Consider the following 20,036-nt stretch of genomic DNA (forward strand, 5'->3'; position numbering starts at 1 on the left):
ACCCTGACTCCTGCATACCCCCGGGCCTGGGACGGAGCTGAGAGACATTTCCGGTCACTCACATGCCTGCAGCTGCCTCTGCCAGGTCCCTGGGTCCCTCGTTTCTGGATTTGCCTCTTGATCCCTCTCTCCGGGAGGTGGCAGGGCAGGACACAGAGGAGGGAGACCCTCCGGAGAGGGCTGAGTGGGCAGCAGCTGCTTGCCACAGGCTCCCGACTCCCTAGGCACCAGGCACCCTTCAACCTTTCCTGCTCCTCACATCAGTAGGCCCCAGGGATGGGGTGTTGGAGTCTGGGGGCCGATGGGTCGTCACATTTCGTGCCAGACTCTTTGAGCTTGAGGGCTGTGAGAGATGCAAAAATATATATATAAGTGGATGGGGCAGGAAGGAGCCTCAGAACCTTCCAGAAGTATGAAAGACAGAATGGGGGAGGAGGAGGGGGAAGTAGCAGGATCCAGCATCATAACAGTGACCATCCACATAGTGCTTTGTCCGCGCCAGGCATTGTCGTAGGAATCATTACGTCACCCATGTTCATAGCAACCTAGTGAGGTCAGCGCCCCCGCTATTCCCCACTAGGTGAGGGCAAGGGGGCGCAGAGAGGGTAGGTGACGTGGCCAGAGTCACTCAGCTGGTGACGAGGGGGGCCGCATTCCCACGCAAGAAACTACAGCAGCGACTGCGGAACCGGGAGCCAGAGCCCCGCACGGGAAGCGGGACGCAAGGCCCAGCTCAGGCCCACCCGCCAGGCGGCTCTGCAGCGTCCGGGCGAGCCGGGCCCGGGCAGGAGCGCCCTCTCCTGGGGGCGCCGGGCAGGGGCGGCGGAGCGCGGGCAACGACGAGGGCCCCGCCCCTCCCGGGCCCGCCCCTCCCGGGCCCCGCCCCTCCCGGGCCCCGCCCCTTCCCGGGCCCCGCCCCGCCCCTTCCCGGGGCCCGCCTCCTGGGCGGAGCCCGGGCGCACGTGGAGCGGCGGCCCAATGGGAAGGCGCGGCGGGGCCGGGGGGGCGGGCGGGCCGCGGGGCTCCGCGTCGGATTGGCAGACGCGCCGGCCAGTGCCTCCGAGGCGGAGGTGGGCTGCGGCTCAGAGCGCGAAACATGGCTGGGCTGGGCGGCGGCGGCGGCCACAAGGCCGGGGACTACGAGGGCGTGCTGAAGGCGGCCGTGGAGGTGTTCGGGAAGCTCAAGGTGCCGCGGGCCCGGGCAGGCAGCCGGGGCAGCGGCGGCCGGGCGGCGGGCGGGCAGGGCCTACCGCGGAAGCCGGCTCGGTCCCGGGCCGCGGCCTGGGGCCGGCCTCCGCTCCCTGCGCGGCCTCGCGCCTTCGCGGCGGCTGCTTCTGTGGCGGGAATCCTGCAGGCGAAGCAGACGCAGACGCGGGGAGGGCCGAGGCCCTGGCCTCAGGGAGCTCGCGGGGTCCCGGGGGACACCGGCAGAGTCGGTGCCACCTTGCCGAGTGGGCGTCCGATGCCCGCGGTAGCAGGAGTGAGGAAACCGGTCCCAGGAGATCCGATAGCCGTCCCAGGGGCCGCAGGCACCCGCCCCGCTACGCCTTCCCCCTCCGCCACCCCTCCCCGCCTTCTCCCTCCCCCTCCTCCTCGCCCTCCTCCTCGCCCTCCTCCTCCCCCTCTCCCTGCCCTGGACTCCAGATAGGCGCTATGTTCCTCGTGGTCCCATGCCTGGGACCTTGGACCAGAGTCTCGGACTCATGCCGAGGCCCCTAGTTGCTACCAGGTTAAACGGGGATACGAGCCTACAGCGGGCATACTTAAAGGAGGTGGGTGGCAGGCCACTGGGGATGTGGGCTGAGAATGAAGAGACCTTAACTCCGGGCAAGATGGACGGAGAGCCCTGCCAACAGGCCACTTGCACTCAGTATGGGGGGGCCTGGGGGTGCGGACTGGATGTGTGCTAAGAAGCTCACATGTGCCTGCAGGGTAGTAAACGTGTGTGAAGAAGGAGCATTTCAGCCCTTAAGTCCTCCTCGATTTGTAAAGCTTCCCTGTTTTCCTTTTCTTTGCTTAGGATCTCAAGTGCCCTGTCCTTGAGGGTCTGTATATCACAGAGCCTAAGACCATTCAGGAGCTGCTGTGCACTCCCTCGAAATACCGCTTGGAAATCCTGGAGTGGATGTGTGTTAGGTAACGTCTTTGTTGCTTCCTCCCCATCCCTGGGATGTGCCAGGCACCACTCAGCCCACCTGGGCAAATTGGGTGTTTGATACTGTGATAAGCAGTGGTACTCCGAGATGTCTCCATGCCCTACCGCAGGTCCTCATGAGAACAGCTGTTGCTAAGAAGTGCCAACCATGGAAACCATGCTTGAATTTGCCTTGAAAGTGCCGCCCCCACCCCCCATGCCAGGGCTTCAGGGGGTCTGTTTGCCACATTGCTAAACTGTTAACTTGGGCTTCTCACTGTTCTCATTTTACTAGTTTCAGGGCTGGCAGGGGCCTCAGTCTTTCCCTTCTCACACCGGATGTGTGAACTGTCTTGTGTCTTGCCATTGAGGAGTGAGAAGTAGAACCAAGACCCTGTTTCCCAGTCCTTCACAGCAAGCAGTGTCCTGCTGGGTGTGCCTGGCACTGTGCAAGGAAAGGAAAGCCTACTCAGATGGCGAGGGGCAAGATCCAGAAAGTCCCAAGTAATGTCTGTCTCTTGGGAACAGCAGTCCATGAGTTGAGCATCTGTCTTAAAGCTACAGTGGGGAAGGCTTGACTAAGCCTGTCATGGAGCACATGCTATGGTGGTGTTGAGCGTGACCCCCAGGGCCCTCTCTGGAGTGGCTATGGTTGGTTGGTACAGGAGTCTCTCAGGAGGCCAGGCCTGTTCCTCTTCAGCCTTGCTTCTCTGCCCTTGTAGCTAAGGGAGATGCCTGGGCAGGAGCCTGGTGGTGGAGCGGTGACGGTGCAGCCTACCCACAGCTGGCGCATCTGTCAAGCCACGGGACATCACCAGGCCTGGCCTTGGGCTGGGTGTCCTATGAGTGGCTGAGAGGGAGAAGAGGCATTTTTATGTTTGAGCCTCTACCTTTCCAGCAGCCTGTCCTGCTGTCCTCCAGCCCTCCCCCAGGTCCTACCTCGGGCCTCTGCTCACAGCGCTCTCATACCCTATTGTTCTCTTCCTGTACACACCCTCAGGTCTCTGCATGTCGCACATTCTCTTATGTAGCTCACACATCCCAACTTCTTTTAAAAAGTCTCCAGCTTCCAGGGAAAAGCATATCCTTCTTCCCCCACCTGGATACCCACATTTTGATCATGCCTCTCGCAGAGCCCTCAGCCCATTGGTTCTGTCTTGGCCTGCTGTCCTGTCTAGCTATCCAAAGCACTGGGAGCTGCTGGAGGCCAGGTACCAGGCAGGACTCCTGTGTCCGCCCCAGGCTGCGGCACGATGTTGTACATACTTGAAATGAGCTCCATGCTGTTGGCTGACAAGCAGGTGCATGGACATGTGCACACCCGTGTATCATTCCAGGCACCTCAGGCACGGATGGGTGTCCCCAAGGCCTGGGGGCTCTGGCGACTGCAGAAGGCCCAGGCATGAGTCCCACTGTTGGGCATACCTCTGCAGTCTGAATGTTGCGGATGTTGGCACGGAGGAGGTGGCATCTGGGAGGGGATGGGTAATGGTGGATGCTCATTTCAATAGGAGTGAAGAATCGAGGTGTGGAAGGGAGAGCTGGGCAGCAGTGGCCTGAGCAGCAGCCTAGGGCAGCTCATGCAGAGCCTTGCAAGCCCCGTGAGGGCCTTTCCACTTTATGCTCTGGGCAGGGCAGTCATGGGACCAGGGAAGCATCACACTGAAGTTAGCATTTTGGCAAGGTGACTCGGGAGTTCTGTGGTGGATGGATTTGGAGGGGTGAGAGTGGAGGCAGGGAGACTGACATGGAGACTGTTCCAAGAGCCCCAGGAAAAGGTGACAGGAACCTGGCTTGGAGTGACAGATGGCTCGCATCATGGCCACTGCCAACCCTGAAAGTGCATGGTCCAGGAGTCTGGGAGGAGAGGCAGTAGTGGCGATGGCCTAGACTAGTGCAGGGGTCTCAAGTGTTCTCCCAGGACGAGGGGGGCATAGCCATGTCTTGGAGGTGCTCTCATGGAGGGAGCCCAGATTTGCTGGGCTTAGGCTGATGCTGGGGACTGGGTCACCCTAGTGGGTGGGAGGGGTGGGTGGGAATCTATGGGTACATTCTTCAAATGCTTTCAGTACTTTTATAAATACAAGGAGCTGAATTCTTGGAGGAATAGATAGGGAATGTACAGTTGTATCCTACCATCCCAAGCTGGCAAAGGACCATAGGGTTTTCAAGGTCCCCAAAAGAGGATTGGATAGAGCTCAGCTTCTCCCACATTTCATGTTGGCTTTCTTTGCACATAGATTCACCAGTTCAGCCCTCACTTAGGGCTGCCTGGTCCACCCCGCTCTGGGTGGAACCTGGAAGCTGCACCCAGCCTTGGCCTTGGGGCTCAGCATGCTGGCTCTGGGGGACCCGTGGGCTGAGCTGGCCCTCGGTGTGGGGGCAGGGCCGAGCTGCAGGGCCCCCTGCGTGGCTGAATTCAAGGCACCTGGGTTTCCTTGACTCCCAAAGAGCTGTACTTGCTTTTAAGACCTTGAGTGCCTTTAGTGTCTGCCCTGCTCCCTGCTGCCTCGGGAAGATCAGCTTTAATGAAAGCCCTTTCTGAGTGAGGTCACTTAGGCTTCTGTGGATTTGTTCTTTAGTGTGGTGAAGTGGTTTGCCATAGTCCAGCCTGATGGATCGCTGAGTGTGCTCTGCTGCTTGCTGTTTCAGAAGTGGGAATGTTGCCCAGCAACCAGGCCCGGGGCCCAGCCTCGTAGCATTGCGCATGGTGGGGGCTTCTTCTGCCCCTCCTGCCCCACCCCTCTTTGGCAGAATAGCTGGTTGCCTTAGTGAGTCGTGAAGACAGGCGGTGCAGCCGAGGCCCCCCCTCTGCTCTAGTCCTACAGCGTGGGGCCTGGGACCTCAGGTCCAGGGTGGCCCCGCCAGCTCGCAGGGTGCCAGTACGGTCAGGGTAGGTGTGACCTGGGACGCAGGCATTCATTTGGAGGCATGGTCCCAGGGAAGAAGTGAGCCCTCTCCACGCTAGGTTGGCAGGTCCTGAGCGCCGGCGGGCCTCTGCACCGCAAGGGCAGAGTCGAGCCTGGCCCTCACTATCCTGTGGAGAGAACCTCTATCTTTCCGTAGGGAGGGCCTGCCCTGGTGGTGGGCCCCGAGGCCCCCTGGCAGGCAGGCGGAGCTCTTCCTCCCGGGCCTTGGTGCTGTGCTAGGCCCAGAGCTCAGGGCGGGGATGTAGTGCTCAGACTGTCCCCTGCTCATGATAGAGACCCCCTAGGGGGCCTGCCGGGGTATTATAGCTCTTACTGCCTTTATTATTTTTTTTAAAGATTTTTATTTATTCATGACATTCAGAGAGAGAGGCAGAGACACAGGCAGAGGGAGAAGCAGGCTCCACGCGAAGAACCCGATGTAGGACTTAATCCCGGGACTCTGGGATCACGCCCTGAGCCGAAAGCAGACGCTCAACCGCTGAGCCACCCAGGCGTCTCCCCTTACTGCTTTTAGATGTGGTCTGTGTCTGGAAACGATTTTGCCCATTAGCTTGCGGTCTTATGGCAAAGTGCTTATGAATGGCCACTGTCGCGTTTATCTCTCTGGTATCGTCAAGGTTGGGGCTCTGCTGGACCCTCGAGGGGACAGCTGGGATTGCTCTCTCTCAACCTGGGAGGCTGAAGCTGTGATCCCAGAGCCTATCACACTAGGAGCCCCCAAAAGGTTTAAAGCTGTGACCTGGAGCAGCATAATCTCACAACGATTGAAGCTTTTCTAAAAAGAGAAAATGTCCTTGTTTTGAAAGAGCTAAGCATGGACATTTACTGACGGCAGATTACTCCATGGCAAGAGGTCATGGTCATTCACTTATTAATATACACTGGCTGCCTGTTTTGTGCTGGTCGCCATGGCATTAGACCCCAAAAGCATAGAATAGAAAGTTGTCTCCGGGCCTCAGTGAGCCTGCAGTCTGGGAGGTGAGAGCCCAAGGGGAGGACAGTGCTCAGGTCCTGCTGTGATGGCGGGACACCAGAGTGTCTGTGGGCATGCCTGGCTCTTCCCCAGCTTCCCTGGGGAGGTGAAGTCAGTCGTGGCCTTCTCGGGACTCGTCAGAGCCAGTGTGCCTGGGCCAGGTGGGAAGAAAGTACTCCAGGCCGAGAAGAGCAGATGCACACGTGTACATCGTGGTGTGAGGGGACACCCAGGCAGGGCCTTGGGGGACATTCTTTAAACAAACTGGTATCATGGTTGAAAGAAAAGTCAGCCCCTTGGTTCCTCCTGAGAAACAGCTTCCAGCTCTGAGGAATTGAAGATTTTCCTCTTGGGCAGCCGTTTTGGTTTTTTATCATGAGAATTTAAATTGCAGTATTCAGATTCACAGTTCTGAGGTATGCTTTCAGAAATATTTTGTGTTTTTCTTCCGTGATACTTATGGAGTTGAAAGTCACATCACATAAAATCATCCATTTTGAAGTGAACATTTCAGCGGGATAGAGCACGTGCACAAATAATTCACTTTTTCAGAGCGTGTGTAAGGAGGGGTCATGAGGGGGCCTCTGCTGCCCACTCGGGACTGACCAGTTTTGCTCTTTCCCCGCAGGGTCTGTCCCTCCTGGCAGGAGAAGTCCAGCTCGCTAAAGGGGGCCCCAGTTGAGGTGAAGATCCAAGGTGGGTCTGTGTTATGGGAGTTTGGAGTGGGGTGGTGGATTCTGGACAATTCTGAGCTTATACGTGGCCTCCTTAGCAAGTTGTACTGAATTTCCCATGAGATGGTGTTTACTTCTGGCTGGTGCATACCCTGGAGATCTTGCCAGAGCCTTCTAGAATCGCAGCACACCCCTCCGCACTCACACACTGCAGATGGACAACGGGGACAGTTCTTATATGGGCATGTGAGCAAGATCAAGGATGTGTGACCCTGTCCGGCCCATCCATGAAGGCACTGGAGGCAGAGACTGGTTCTTGCCAATGCTTCCGACGGTTCACTCCCCATCTTCCCGCTACGTGCACGCTGGGCAGCTCTCCACAGGGGCTTGTCTTATAACTGTTTCTTTTCTATCCTTTGTTGGCAGAAACTGTCCTTAATCCGGTAACAAATATTAGGTAACGGGAAGTAAATTACAGCCCTCACCTTGGGGTCTCTAAAAGTCTAATTTTCTCTGGGCCTGCATTTGGCTCAGCAGCTCTGGTAGGGGGGTGACCTGGACCTTGGAGCCCAGCCCTCACTGCCAGATTAGATGTCCAGGGACAGTTGTCCTCGAGGCCAAAATGGGCCAGAAGAATGGGGCGTTGTATCTTGGAGCCTGCAGGGCTGGCCTGTGGGCCGGTCTGGGCTGCACAGAAGCACCGCCCTCCCCGGTGTGTTACATCTGGCACTTTCCTACTGCTGGGACCACGTCCAGGCCTGGCAAACCTGGCTGTCAGACGACATTGGAATTCTTTAATGTGCACCCCTCAAGGATTCCGACCCTGCCCTTAGCCCAGCCAAAGCCTTGACCTTGCCATCCCCAGCCTTGGCTTCTTCTTCCGTGATGCGGGGGTGATAACCTCAGCCTTGCCCACCTCATGGGAGTGCGCGGAGTGTCAGAGCAGGTGGTAGACACAAGTGTCTGTCCATGGGTAGATTCCTCCAAAGAGGATTTGGAGGATTCATGAATTCGTTTGACCAGTATTTGTGGAGCATTTCCTGTGCACCTGGCATTGTGCTTGGTGCTGGCTGCGGCTGTGGATCGTGCCGCTCACGTGGCACTTGGGTGCCAGATGGGGAAGACAGGTGGTAAATGAAGGCAGCAAAATTCTGTACTGGATGGTGAGAAGTGCCATAAACCGAGCCAGGTGAGGGCAAAGTGGCGCATGGGTGGGTTGGGAGAAGGGTGGTCCTGTTCAGTTAAGGTCATTGAGGAAAGCCTCCCCATTAAACACACCAATAAAAAATAAATTTATTATTAAAAAAACAAAGAAATTGATTTTAAAAATCATCTCCATAAAAAAAATAAATAAACACAGACTTGCAGTGAGGGAGGAAGCAAGCTGGGCACATAGCAGAAAGAATAGCGTTCAGGGCAAGAGAACAGCAAGTGCAAAGGGCCTGAGGTGGGTTTGCATGTGCCTTGTGGCTGTGAGGAGCACCCAGGAGGCCCGGGTGGCTGGTGCAGAGTGGAGGGCAAGGGGAGAGTGGCGGGGTGAGGGCAGAGAGGCAGCTGGGCTGGCCACATCAGTCCCTGGAAGGACAGCTTTTATGCTGAGGAAAGCTGCGGCCTGACTTCAGGTTTAACAGGGTCCCTAAGGCCACTGAGCTGAGAACAGGAGGCCTGGGCAGAGGCAGGGAGACCGCTGGAACGCTGTTGCAGTGATGCAGGCAGGAGACAGGAGGGGGCCTGCAGAGTGGAGCGTTGGCCAGATCCTGGGCTTACCGTGAACGGTGGGTTGGCCACACTCACTAAGACTTGGATATGGGCTAAGCAGGAGAGGAGCCGTGGAGGACACGAGGATTTGGGGTGAAGGGTTGTGGGCAGTGGGCATGCTTAGGGGTGTAACTGCTATTCATACAGTGTTTCCAGGGTTACTAATGCTTTCACGCGGACGCTCTGCTTGCTTCTTGCCCGGATCTTTCCAAAGCAGATGCCAGAGTTATGCCTGTTCTACTGCTGAGCCATCGGGGGTAGGAGCTGGGCCTTGCCTATGAAGGAGTAAGGGCATTGCTACAGGGCCAGGTCGGGGCTCAGAGCAGGCATTGGCCCCAGGCTTTCTAGCTCCAAGTCTTGGCCCTTCTCCATATACCAGATGCTTACTCAGAAAATGTCCAGAGCACCCTGTAAGATGTGGCTGGGCAGTCCCTGCACCACGCTGTGACTCGGTTTCCCAATCTGTAAAATGGGGCTGTGGCCCACCTCCTAGAGTTGCCAGCAAAGTGAAAGGAGATGATGCTGATAAAGGCCTGTGGGAAACTGATGCACATGAGCCGTGGTTCCTTCTGCTTTGACCTGGCGAGTTCTCTGGAAGGGTGGTGGCATACAGCAGCCTGGGAAGGTTCCCTGACCACTGTCAGCTTCTCAGGTAGCTGGCTGGCCTCTGCTAGATGCCAGGGTTCCTTATGTGGAAGAGCATCAGATGCGACCCCTTATTTCCGTCCAGGAAACTGGTGCCCAGGGATGTGCAAGTCATACAGCAAGGAGCAGTCCTGAGGGTGTTGTCCCCCTGCCTCCTGTCCGCCCAGGCCTTCTGGGCCCCAGCCTGGCTCCTTGGGCAGCAGCCTGCCAATGCCGGAGCAGGAGTGCTCTCACCAGAGTGGCGCCCGGCGCTCTGCACGTTCGTGCACCCCTGGGTGTTTGGCTGGGCGTCTGCAGTAACAGGAGACCCTGTGTTCCAACAGAGATGGTGAAACTAGGCCATGAGCTGATGCTGTGTGGGCTGGCTGACCAGGAGCTCCTGAAGGTAAGACAGGGTCCTCTCTGTCCCCACAGACTGGGGTCCTCAGTAAGGCTGGGTTAGGGGTGGGAAGGGTTTCTTCCTCCAGGCCTTTGCTCCTCAGGCCAGGGAGCCAGCATCCCCAGCCACTGCTCCTGAGTCTCCCCACCCCGGGGTGGGGGGCGGGCAGGAATCTATAGGATTCCCTTGCACAGACCCCAGCCCTCCCTAGGGCCAAGGGGGGATCACAACTAAGGAGGCTGGAGGCAGATCTCTGGTTATGGTGACCCGAGGGACAGAGCCTATCCCGTCCTTGGCTGAAGACTTCAGGCACAATGGTGCTTTGTGTGTCGGCAGTTGGGACACTCATCTGTGGCGGGAGGTACTTGTCCTCGTCCCATTTCACAGGGGAGTTGTCAAACCTAGTCATGCTATGGTCACCTAGTGACAGGGCCTGGCCTCAAACCCAGGCCCCTGGTCCCCAGCCCGCGCACTCATCCCTGACTAGCTGCCCCCTGAAACTCTCTATACACAGGCGGCCCTAATCCACGCCCACGTCACTCAAAGAATCCGCACCCCCGCCCTTAAAATCTCATCAAAGTTTGAAACTATTAGGTTTACATTTTGGCAATGATAAATAATGCTATGAATGCCACTGTGTGTGTTTTTAACTGAAGACATGTTTTGAGTTCTTTTGGGTATATAGCTATAGGTGTAGAACCGACAGACCAGTGTAGTGATGTACGCTGAACTTTTTGAGGAATTTTGTGCTAGGCTTTTCCAAAGTGACTGCACCATTTTACATTCCTACCAGCAGTTGTGTGAGGCTTCCAGTTTCTCCACACCCTCACCAACATCTGTTCATTGTTCGTTGTTTTGACTCCAGCCATCCTGGGGGGGTGGTGGTGGTGGGGAGGGCCATCTCATTGTGGTTTTGATTTGCAGTTCCCTGGTGACTGATGATGCTGAGCATCTTTTCACGTGCCTATTGGTCATTTGTAGGTCTTTACAGAAATGTCTATATTCGGTTCTTTGGCCCACTTGATTTGTCTTTCATTGTTGAGTTGTAAGAATTTTTTATATTTCCTGGATACGAACCATGTCAGACCATTCCCATTCCCGATGCATACTCTGGAGCACAAGTTTCTAGTTTTGATGAAGTCTATAATTTATTAACTTTTTCTCGTGTTGCTTGTGCTTTTGGCATTGTATCTAAGAATCCAGTGCCAAATCCAAAGTCATGAAGATCGACGCTTGTATTATCTTCTAAGAGTTATAGTTTTAGTTCTTACAATTAGGTCTTTGATCCATTTTGAGTTAGTTTTATATATGGTGTATGGTATGTGTCCCTCCTCGTTCTTTTGCAAGTACCTGTTTAGTTTTCCCAGCACCATTTGTTGAAAAGACCATTTGTGCCTCATTGAATTGTCTTGGCATCCTCGTTGAAAATCATTTAGCTGTAAATGTGAAGGTTTTATTTCTGGATTCTCCATTCTGTTCCATTGATCTGTACTTCTGTCCTTATGCCACACTGTCTTGATTACTGTAGCTTTATAGTCAGTCGTAATGTGTGAATCTTTCAATTTTGCTCTTTTTAATGATTGTCTTGTCTATTTTTAACCAAATCCAATTCAGTGAGCCAATTCAGTTCCCTTGGATTTCCATATGAATTTTGGAATCAGGTTGTAAATTTCTGCAAAAGAGCCAACTGGAATTTTGATGAAGATTTTGTTGAATCTGTGGATCATTTTGGAGAGTATTGTCATCAACTATATTAAGTCTTCCTATACATGAACATGGGGTGTCTTTCCATTTATTTAAGTGTTCCTTAATTTCTTCTGAGGCTGTTTTATAGCTTCCAGTGTACACATCTAAATATATTGCTAAGCATTTTATTCTTTATGATGCTGTTATAATTGGAATTATTTTCTTTAACTTTCATTTAAATTCACCTTAGTTAAAAAAATAAAAAAATAAATTCACCTTAGTTAACACATAATATATTATTATTTTAGGGGTAGAACTTTGTGATTTGCCAGTTGCATATAACACCTGGTGCTCATTACATCAAGTCCCTCCTTAAGGCCCATTACCCAATTACCCTATCCGCCCACCCCACTCCCCTCCAGCAACCCTCACTTTGTTTCCTAGAGTTGAGAGTCTCTTATGGTTTGCCTCTCTGTTTTCATCTTATTTTATCTTCCCTTCCCCTATGTTCATCTGTTTTGTTGCTTAAATTCCACATATGAGTGAAAACATATGGTATCTGTCCTCTCTGACTGACTTATTTCGCTTAGCACAATACCCTCTAGTTCCATCCATGTCATTGCAAATGGCAAGATTTCATTCTTTTTGATGCCTGGGTAATACTCCATTTGTGTGTGTGTGTGTGTGTGTGTGTGTGTGTGCGCGTGTGTGTGTACACCACCCCTTCTTTATCCATTTATCTGTTGATGAACATCTGGGCTTTTTCCATAGGTTGGTTGTTGTGGACATTGCTGCTATAAGCATTGGGATGCAGGTGCCCCTTCCAATCACTGTTTCTGTCCTTTGGTTAAATACCTAGTAGTGCAATTGCCAGGTCTTGGGGAGCTCCACTTTTAACTTTTTGAGGACCCTCTATACAGTTTTCCAGAGTGGCTGCACCAGGTTGCACTCCCACCAACAGTGTAAGAGGTTCCCCTTTCTCTGCATCCTCCCCAACATCTGTTGTTTCCTGACGTGTTCATTTTAGCCATGCTCACTGGTGTGATTTGCATTTCCCTGGTGACTAATGATGTGGAGCAGTTTTTTCATGTATCTGTTGGCCATTTGTATGTTTTCTTTGGAGAAATGTCTATTCACGTCTTCTGCCCATTTCTTGACTGGATTTTTTGTGTTTTGGGTGTTGAGTTTGATGAGTTTTTAAATAGACTTTGGATGCTAGCCCTTTATCTAATATATCATTTGCAAATATTTTCTCACATTCCATAGATTGCCTTTTAGTTTTATTGACTGTTTCTTTTGCTGTGCAAAACCTTTTTATCCCGATGGAGCCCTAATAGTTCATTTTTGCTTTTGTCTCCCTTGCTTCTAGAGACATGTCTAGCAAGAAGTTGCTGTGGCTGAGGTCATAGCGGTTGCTGCCCGTGTTCTCCTTTAGGATTTTGATGGATTCCTGTCCCACATTTAGGTCTTTTGTTAATTTTGAGTTCATCTTTGTGTCTGGTGCAAGAGAATGGTCCAGTTTCATTCTTCTGCGTGTGACTGTCCAGTTTCCCCAACACCATTTGTTGAAGAGACTGTCTTTTTTCCGGTGGATATCTTTCCTGCTTTGTCAAAAATTAGTTGACCTTGGAATTAAGGATCCGTGTCTGGATTCTCTGTTCTGTTCCTTGATCTATGTGTCTGTTTTTGTGCTAGAACCATACCGTCTTGATGATCATAGCTTTGTAATGCAGCTTGAAGTCAGACATTGTGATGCCTCCAGCTTTGGTTTTCTTCTTCAACATTCCTTTGGCTATTCAGGGTCTTTTCTGGTTCCATACAAATTTTAGGATTGTTTGTTACAGCTCTGTGAGAAATGCTGGTAGTGTTTCAGTAGGGATGGCATTGAATGTATAGATTGGTTTGGGTAGTATAGACATTTTAATAGTATTTGTTCTTCCAGTCCATGGGCATGGAATGTTTTTCCATTTCTTTGTGTCTTCCTCAGTTTCTTTCATAAGTGTCTGTAGTTTTCAAAGTACAAATACTTTACCTCTTTGGTTAGGTTTATTCCTAGATGTATCTTATGGGTTTTGGTGCAATTGTCATTGGGATTGATTCCTTGATTTCTGTTTCTGCTGCATCACTGTTAGGGTATAGAAATGCAACTGACTTCTGTGCATTGATTTTATATCCTGCAACTTTGCTGAATTCCTGTATCAGTTCTAGCAATTTTGGGGGGAGTCTTTTGGGTTTTCTACATGGAGTATCATGTCGCCTGTGAAGAGTGAAGAATAAGTTTGACTTCTTCTTTGCTGATTGGGATGCCTTTTTGTTGTTGTTGTCTGATTGCTGAGGCTAGGGCTTCCAGCACTATTTTGAACAACAGTGGATGAGTGGATCCAAGAGTGGATGTCCTGTCGTGTTACTGACCTTAGGAGAAAAACTCTGTTTTTCCCTGTTGAGGATGATATTCTCTGTGAGTCTTTCATATTTTGCCTTTATGATGTTGAGGTATGTTCCCTCTACCCCTACATGGTGGAGGGTTTTTATCAAGAAAGGATGCTGTATTTTGTCAGATGCTTTTTCTGCATCTATTCAGAGGATCATATGGTTCTTATCCTTTCTTTCGTTAATGTGATTTATCACACTGATTGATTTGAACCACCCTGTAGCCCAGGAATAAATCCCACTTGGTCGTGGTGAGTAATCCTTTTGATGTACTGTTGGATCCTATTGGCTAGCATCTTAGTGAGAATTTTTACATCCATGTTCATTAGGGATATTGGTCTGTAATTCTCCTTTTTAGTGGGGTCTTTGGTTTTGGAATCGAGGTAATACTGGCCTCATAGAATGAGTTTGGAAGTTTTCCTTCCATTTCTGTCGTTTTGGAATAGTTTTAGAAGAAGAGGTATTAATTCTTCTTTAAATGTTTGGTAGAACTCCCCTCGGAAGCCATTCGGCCCTGGACTCTTGTTTGTTGGGAGAAATTTGATTACTGATTTCATTTCTTTGCTGGTTTGGGTCTGTTTAGCTTTTCTATTTCTTCCTGTTTCAGTTTTGGTAGTTTATATGTATCTAGGCATGCATCCATTTCTTCCAGGTTGCCTAATTTGTTGGCATATAATTGCTCATAATATTCTCTTATAATTGTTTGTATTTCTTTGTTATTGGTTGTGATCTCTTTCATTCCTGATTTTATTTGGATCCTTTGTCTTTTCTTTTTGATAAGTCTGGCCAGGGGTTTATTGATCTTATTAATTCTTCCAAAGAAACAGCTTCTAGTTTCATAGATCTGTTCTGTTTTTTATTTTATTTATTTTTAAATATTTTTTTAAATTTATTTATTCATAGAGATGCAGAGAGAGAGAGAGACGCAGAGACACAGGCAGAGGGAGAAGCAGGTCAATGCAGAGAGCCCGACATGGGACTCGATCCAGGGTCTCCAGGATCACGCCCTGGGCTGCAGGCGGCGCTAACCGCTGTGCCACCGGGGCTGCCCTGTTCTGTTTTTTAGAAAAATTTCTACATCATTGATTTCTGCTCTTCTCTTTATTATTTCTCTTCTCTTGCTGGCTTTAGGCTTTATTTGCTGTTCTTTCTGTAGTTCCTGTAGGTGTAAGGTTGTGTATTTGAGACTTTTATTGCTTCTCGAGGAAGGCCTGTCTTGCTATATACTTCCCTCTTAGGACCACCTGTGCTGCATCACAAAGGTTCTGAACTGGTATGTTTTCATTTTCATTTGCTTCCATGTGTTCTTTAAGTTCTTCTTTAATTTCCTGGTTGACCCATTCATTCTTTAGTAGGATGTTCTTTAACCCCCATGTATTTGTGGACCTTCCAAATTTCTTTCTGTGGTTGACTTCTAACTTCATAGCGTTGTGGTCTGAAAACATGCATGGTATGATCTTAATATTTTTATACTTGTTGAGACCTGATTTGTGACCCAATATGTGATCTATTCTGGAGAATGTTCCATGTGCACTTGAGAAGAATGTGTATTCTTCTGCTTTAGGATGGAATGTTCTGAATATATCTGTGAAGTCCATCTGGTCCAGTGTGTCATTTGAAGCCTTTGTTTCCTTGTTGATTTTCTGTTTAGATGATCTGTCCATTGCAGTGAGTGGGATGTTAAAGTCTCCTTGTGTTACTGTATTATTGTCAGTGAGTTCCTTTATGTTTGTTATTACTTGGTTTATATGATTTGGCTGCTCCCAGGTTAGGGGTATAAATATTTACAGTTGTTAGATCTTCTTGCTGATAGACCCCTTTATTGTGATATAGTGTCCTTCATTTCTTATTATAATCTTTGGTTTAAAATCTAATTTGTCTGATATAAGGATTGCTACCCCAGCTTTCTTTTCGTGTCCAGTAGCACGATAAATAGTTCTCCACCCCCTTGCTTTCAATCTGGAGGTATCTTTAGGTCTAAAATGAGTCTCAAAAAAAAAATAAAATGAGTCTCTTATAAGCATCATATCAGCGGGTCTTTTTTTTTTTTTAATCCAATCTGATACCCTATGTCTTGTGTTTGGAGCATTTAGCCCATTTACATTCAGAGTAATTATTGAAAGATATTAATTTAGTGCCATTGTATTACCTATACACTGTTTCTGTAGATTCTCTCTATTCCCTTCTGGTCTGTGTTACTTTTGGGTTCTCTCTCTCCGCTTATAGAATCCCCTTTAAAAAAAAAATCCCCTTTAGTATTTCTTGTGAGGCGGCTTTAGTGATCACAAATTCCTTTAGTTTTTGTTCGTCCTGGAAACTCTTGATCTCTCCTTCTATTCTGAATGACAGCCTTGCTGGAGAAAGTATTCTCAGCTGCATATTTTTCCCATTTAGCATGTTGGATCTATCATGCTAGTCCTTTCTGGCCTATCCCAGGTCCCTGTGGACAGGCCTGCTGCCAGCCCTATGTGTCTACCCTTGAAGGTTAAGGACCTCTTGTCCTGAGCTGTTTTCAGGATTTTCTCTTTATATTTATAATTTGCAAGCTTCACTATGTCAAGGTATTGATCTATTTTTGTTGATTTTGAGGGAGTTTCTCTGTGCCTCCTGCACTGGAGTGCCTGTTTCCTTTCCCAGATTAAGGAAGTTCTCAGCTATAATTTGTTCAAATAAACCTTCTGCCCCTTTCTCCTGCTCTTCATCTTCTGGAGCTCTTATAATACGGATATTATTTCCCTTTATGGGATTGCTGAGTTCCCTCAGTCTCTCTTCGTGGTCTAACAGTTTTCTTTCCCTCTTCTTTTCAGCTTCATTATTTTCCATCATTTTATCTTCTAGATCACTAATTTGCTCATTTGATTTGTTCATCCTCATTTTTGTGGCCTCCATTTGAGACTGTGTTGGTTGTAACATTTTTAAATTTTGGCATGACTAGATTTTAGTTCTTTTATCCCTACAGTCGAGGATTCTCTATTGTCTTCTATGCTTTTTCAAATCCAGCTAATATCCTTATAATTGTTGTTTTAAATGATAGTTCAGACATTTTACTCATCTGCATTGATTAAATTTCTGGCTGTTATTTCTTCCTGTTCTTTTTTGGGGGGTGAATTCCTCAATCTTGTCATTTTGGAGGAAGAAAAAAAAGAAATAATAAGAAAAAATAAAAAGTAAAAAATAACGTAAGATAAAATAAAATATGTCTCAGAAGCTAGATCCTACGTGTGCTTTGGTCTGCTTTTTATGAGAAAATTCCACGGGTTGTTTTCCTGGTTTCTAGTTGTGCAGCTTCGTTCTCCAAGACTTCTGATCGATTTTGTGGGTGTTCAGAATGATCTGATCTTTATCTAGCTGTGTTCTAGTGAGGAGGCAGGCTTAGGATCGCCCTACTCCTACACCATCTTACCACTCCCCCTGGAATTTTCTTAATTTCATCTTTGTATTACTCATTGCAAGTGTGTAGGAATACAATTAACTTTTGGATATTGCTCTTGTTTCCTGTCAGATTGCTAAACTTGTTTATTAGTTCTAATGATTTTTTTAGTAGATTCTTTAGGATTTTCTATATATGAGGTTGTGTCATTTACAAATAGAGATAGTTTTGTGTCTGCCTTTTCAATTTGCATGTTTTAATTTCTTGTTCTTGTATAATTGGTCCGGACAACATCTCCAGCACAGTGTTGAATAGAAGTGGTAAGAGTAGGCATCCTTGCCTTGTTCCTGATTTTAGGAGGAAAGCATTTGATCTTCACTGAGTATGATGTTAACTGTGAATTTTTTTAAGATTTTATTTATTTATTCACGAAAGACACACACACACAGAGAAGAGAGAGAGAGAGAGAGAGAGAGAGAGAGAGAGAGAGAGAGGCAGAGACACAGGCTCCATGCAGGGAGCCCGACGTGGGACTCGATCCCGGGTCTCCAGGATCATGCCCTGGGCCAAAGGCAGATGCTCAACCACTGAGCCACCCAGGGATCCCTAACTGTGAATTTTTTATAGATAACCCTTTATCAGGTTGAGGGTGGTCTGTTCTATTCCTACTTGATAAATGTTTTTATGACAAGAGGGTGTTGAATTTTGTAAATGCTTTCTCTGTATCTACTGAGTTGATTATGTGGTTTTGTCCTGTATTCTTCCTTTGAGTTATTCCAAGTTTGTTTCTGGTATTATTTCACTTCTGTCTGAAGGATAGCCTTCAGCAATTTTTTCAGTCTGCTGGGTCCAAATTCTCTTAGAGTCCATTTATTTGGGTATGTACAGTTCCCCTTTATTTTTGGTGTATAGCTTTACTGATACAGAATTCTGGGTTTGCGATTCTTCTTTCTTTACCAGTTTCAATGAGTAATCTGCAATCATTTGAATAATTTTTTCCCTATGGGTCATACATTGTTTTTCTCCTGCTGCTTTGAGAGTTTTTCTTTGTCATTCGTTTTCAGCAGTTTGATTATGTGTTTGTGGAATATTTCTTTGGGTTTGTCCTGTTTGGATTCTCTCAGTTTCTCAAATCTGTAAATTTGTGTGTTTTTCTAAATTGGGCAGTTTTCAGCCATTGTACTTTCAAATATTTTTTTTTTCAGCTCACACAGTTTTCTCCCCTCTTTTTGGGACTCCTATGACACATGTGTTAGACCTTTTATTATGGTACACAGGTCCATGATGCTCTTGATTTTTTTCAATGCTTTTTTTCCTCTCTGTTGCTCACAGTGGAAGGTTGCTATTAATCTGTTTTCAAATTCACTGACTCTTGCCTCTGTCCCCCCATTCTGTTGTTTGGCCCATAAGTGAAATTTTTATTTCAGTTATTCTGTTTTCCAGCTCAAAAAGATATTTCCTGTTTTAAACAATTTTTTTTCTTTGCTGTTTTCTATTTTTTGTTTCAGGATTGTTCATGATTACTTATTTAGCATTTTTATGACTGCTTTAAATTTGTCAAGTAATTCCAACATCTGTACCATCTTGTGATTGGTATCTGTTGATTGTGTTTTGTCACGCAAATTGAGGTTTTCACGGTTTTCTTCATGGAGCCAAGTAATTTTGGATTGCATCCTGGACATTCTGCCTCTGACTTTGACTCTGGGCCTTATGAGATTTTATGGAGAGTGTTGGTATTTGTGTTTGTGCAGGAACTTGACCTTCTTAGGTTCGAGCTGCACGTTCTGCCTCCTTCCCTGGCCTGCGGTTCCAGCCAGTGTCAGCTCGGTTTCCGCGGCCTGTGTGCTGCTATTCCAGCCTGTCCTGTGTCTGTACCCCCCGATGCTCAGCCTGGGACCTGGCTCTTGGTCCCTCCCCTGTAATCATGCTTCCGTATGCTCCTCAAGATCAGATCTACCCCTGCATGGGTGGGGATGAGCCTAGGCATTCGTAAACAGATTTATAGGGTCACTTTCCCTAGATCTTCCTTCCCTGTCATCTCTTTGATACTGTCTGGCTCCTGAGGAAAGAGCCAGCCTCTGCTGTCCTGCAGCCATAAACCACCCACTTCTGTGAGTGTACCACAGTGGTGGGAGGACAGAGTGGAAGAAGCAGTAACACGGTTTGGCCCCCCTCATAGCTCCACTGAATGCAGAGGAAGGTTCCCTGCTCCCAGAGTGGTTTTCTGTTATCAGCCGCTTTTGTTGCTGCTGCCCCCCCTTGACATGGTGTTGCCTGGTGTCTGGGGCCATAGAGCACAGGGAGAGAGAAAAGCCCTTCCAAGACTATAGACACCTGCCACATGCTTTCTGTCATGTGGGAGGAGAAACCTGGTCCCTCTGGCTTCCATGGATCTGTAACCCCTCCCTTTTTATCTGTAAGGATTTTTTTCATTGTGGTAAAATGCACATAGCATAATATTTACATTTTTTTTAAAAGAAGATTTTATTTATTCGAGAGAGAGAGAGAGAGAGAGAGAGAGGCGCGCAGAGACACAGGCAGAGGGAGAAGCAGGCTCCATGCAGGGAGCCTGACGTGGGACTCGATCCCGGGTCTCCAGGATCATACCCTGGGCTAAAGACGGCGCCAAACTGCTGGGCCATTGGGGCTGCCCAATATTTACCTTTTTGAAAAATAATTTACCTCTTATTTGAGAGAGAGAGAAAGCACAAGCGGAGGAGGGTAGGGGGAGAGGGAGAAGCAGTGGGGAGCTCAATGGAAGACTTGATCCCAGGACCCTGGGATCATGATCTAAGCCAAAGGCAGATGCTTAAGTGACTGAGCCATCCAGGTGCCCAAGTATTTACCATTTTAACCATTAAAAAAATCCCAGCAGTCTCCAAAGGGTTCTTTTTAAAAATATATTATTTTTGTTGTGGTAAAATACACATAAAGTTCCCCATCTGAACTATTTTTAAGTGTGCAGTAAGCAGCACTAAGTATATCTATCTAGTCCCAGAACATTTTAATCACCCTAAAAGGGGATCCTGTGGTCATTAAGCTGTCACTCCCCATTAT

The 20,036-nt window shown here is 48.6% G+C and overlaps 1 protein-coding gene across 1 annotated transcript in view; it reads left to right on the forward strand.

Annotated features, from left to right (window-relative positions):
* Positions 1–1,028: 1,028 nt before the first annotated feature.
* Positions 1,029–20,036, forward strand: part of HAUS7 (HAUS augmin like complex subunit 7) — a 30,222-nt gene continuing 11,214 nt past the window's right edge. The window contains exons 1-4 of the mRNA XM_072818291.1: positions 1,029–1,186; positions 2,021–2,136; positions 6,666–6,733; positions 9,438–9,499. Coding sequence (XP_072674392.1) covers positions 1,097–1,186; positions 2,021–2,136; positions 6,666–6,733; positions 9,438–9,499 — 336 coding nt within the window. The 5' untranslated portion in view covers positions 1,029–1,096. The remainder of the gene's footprint in view (positions 1,187–2,020; positions 2,137–6,665; positions 6,734–9,437; positions 9,500–20,036) is intronic.

The sequence above is a fragment of the Canis lupus genome, chromosome X, assembly GCF_048164855.1.
Source record: "Canis lupus baileyi chromosome X, mCanLup2.hap1, whole genome shotgun sequence".
NCBI lineage: Eukaryota > Metazoa > Chordata > Mammalia > Carnivora > Canidae > Canis > Canis lupus.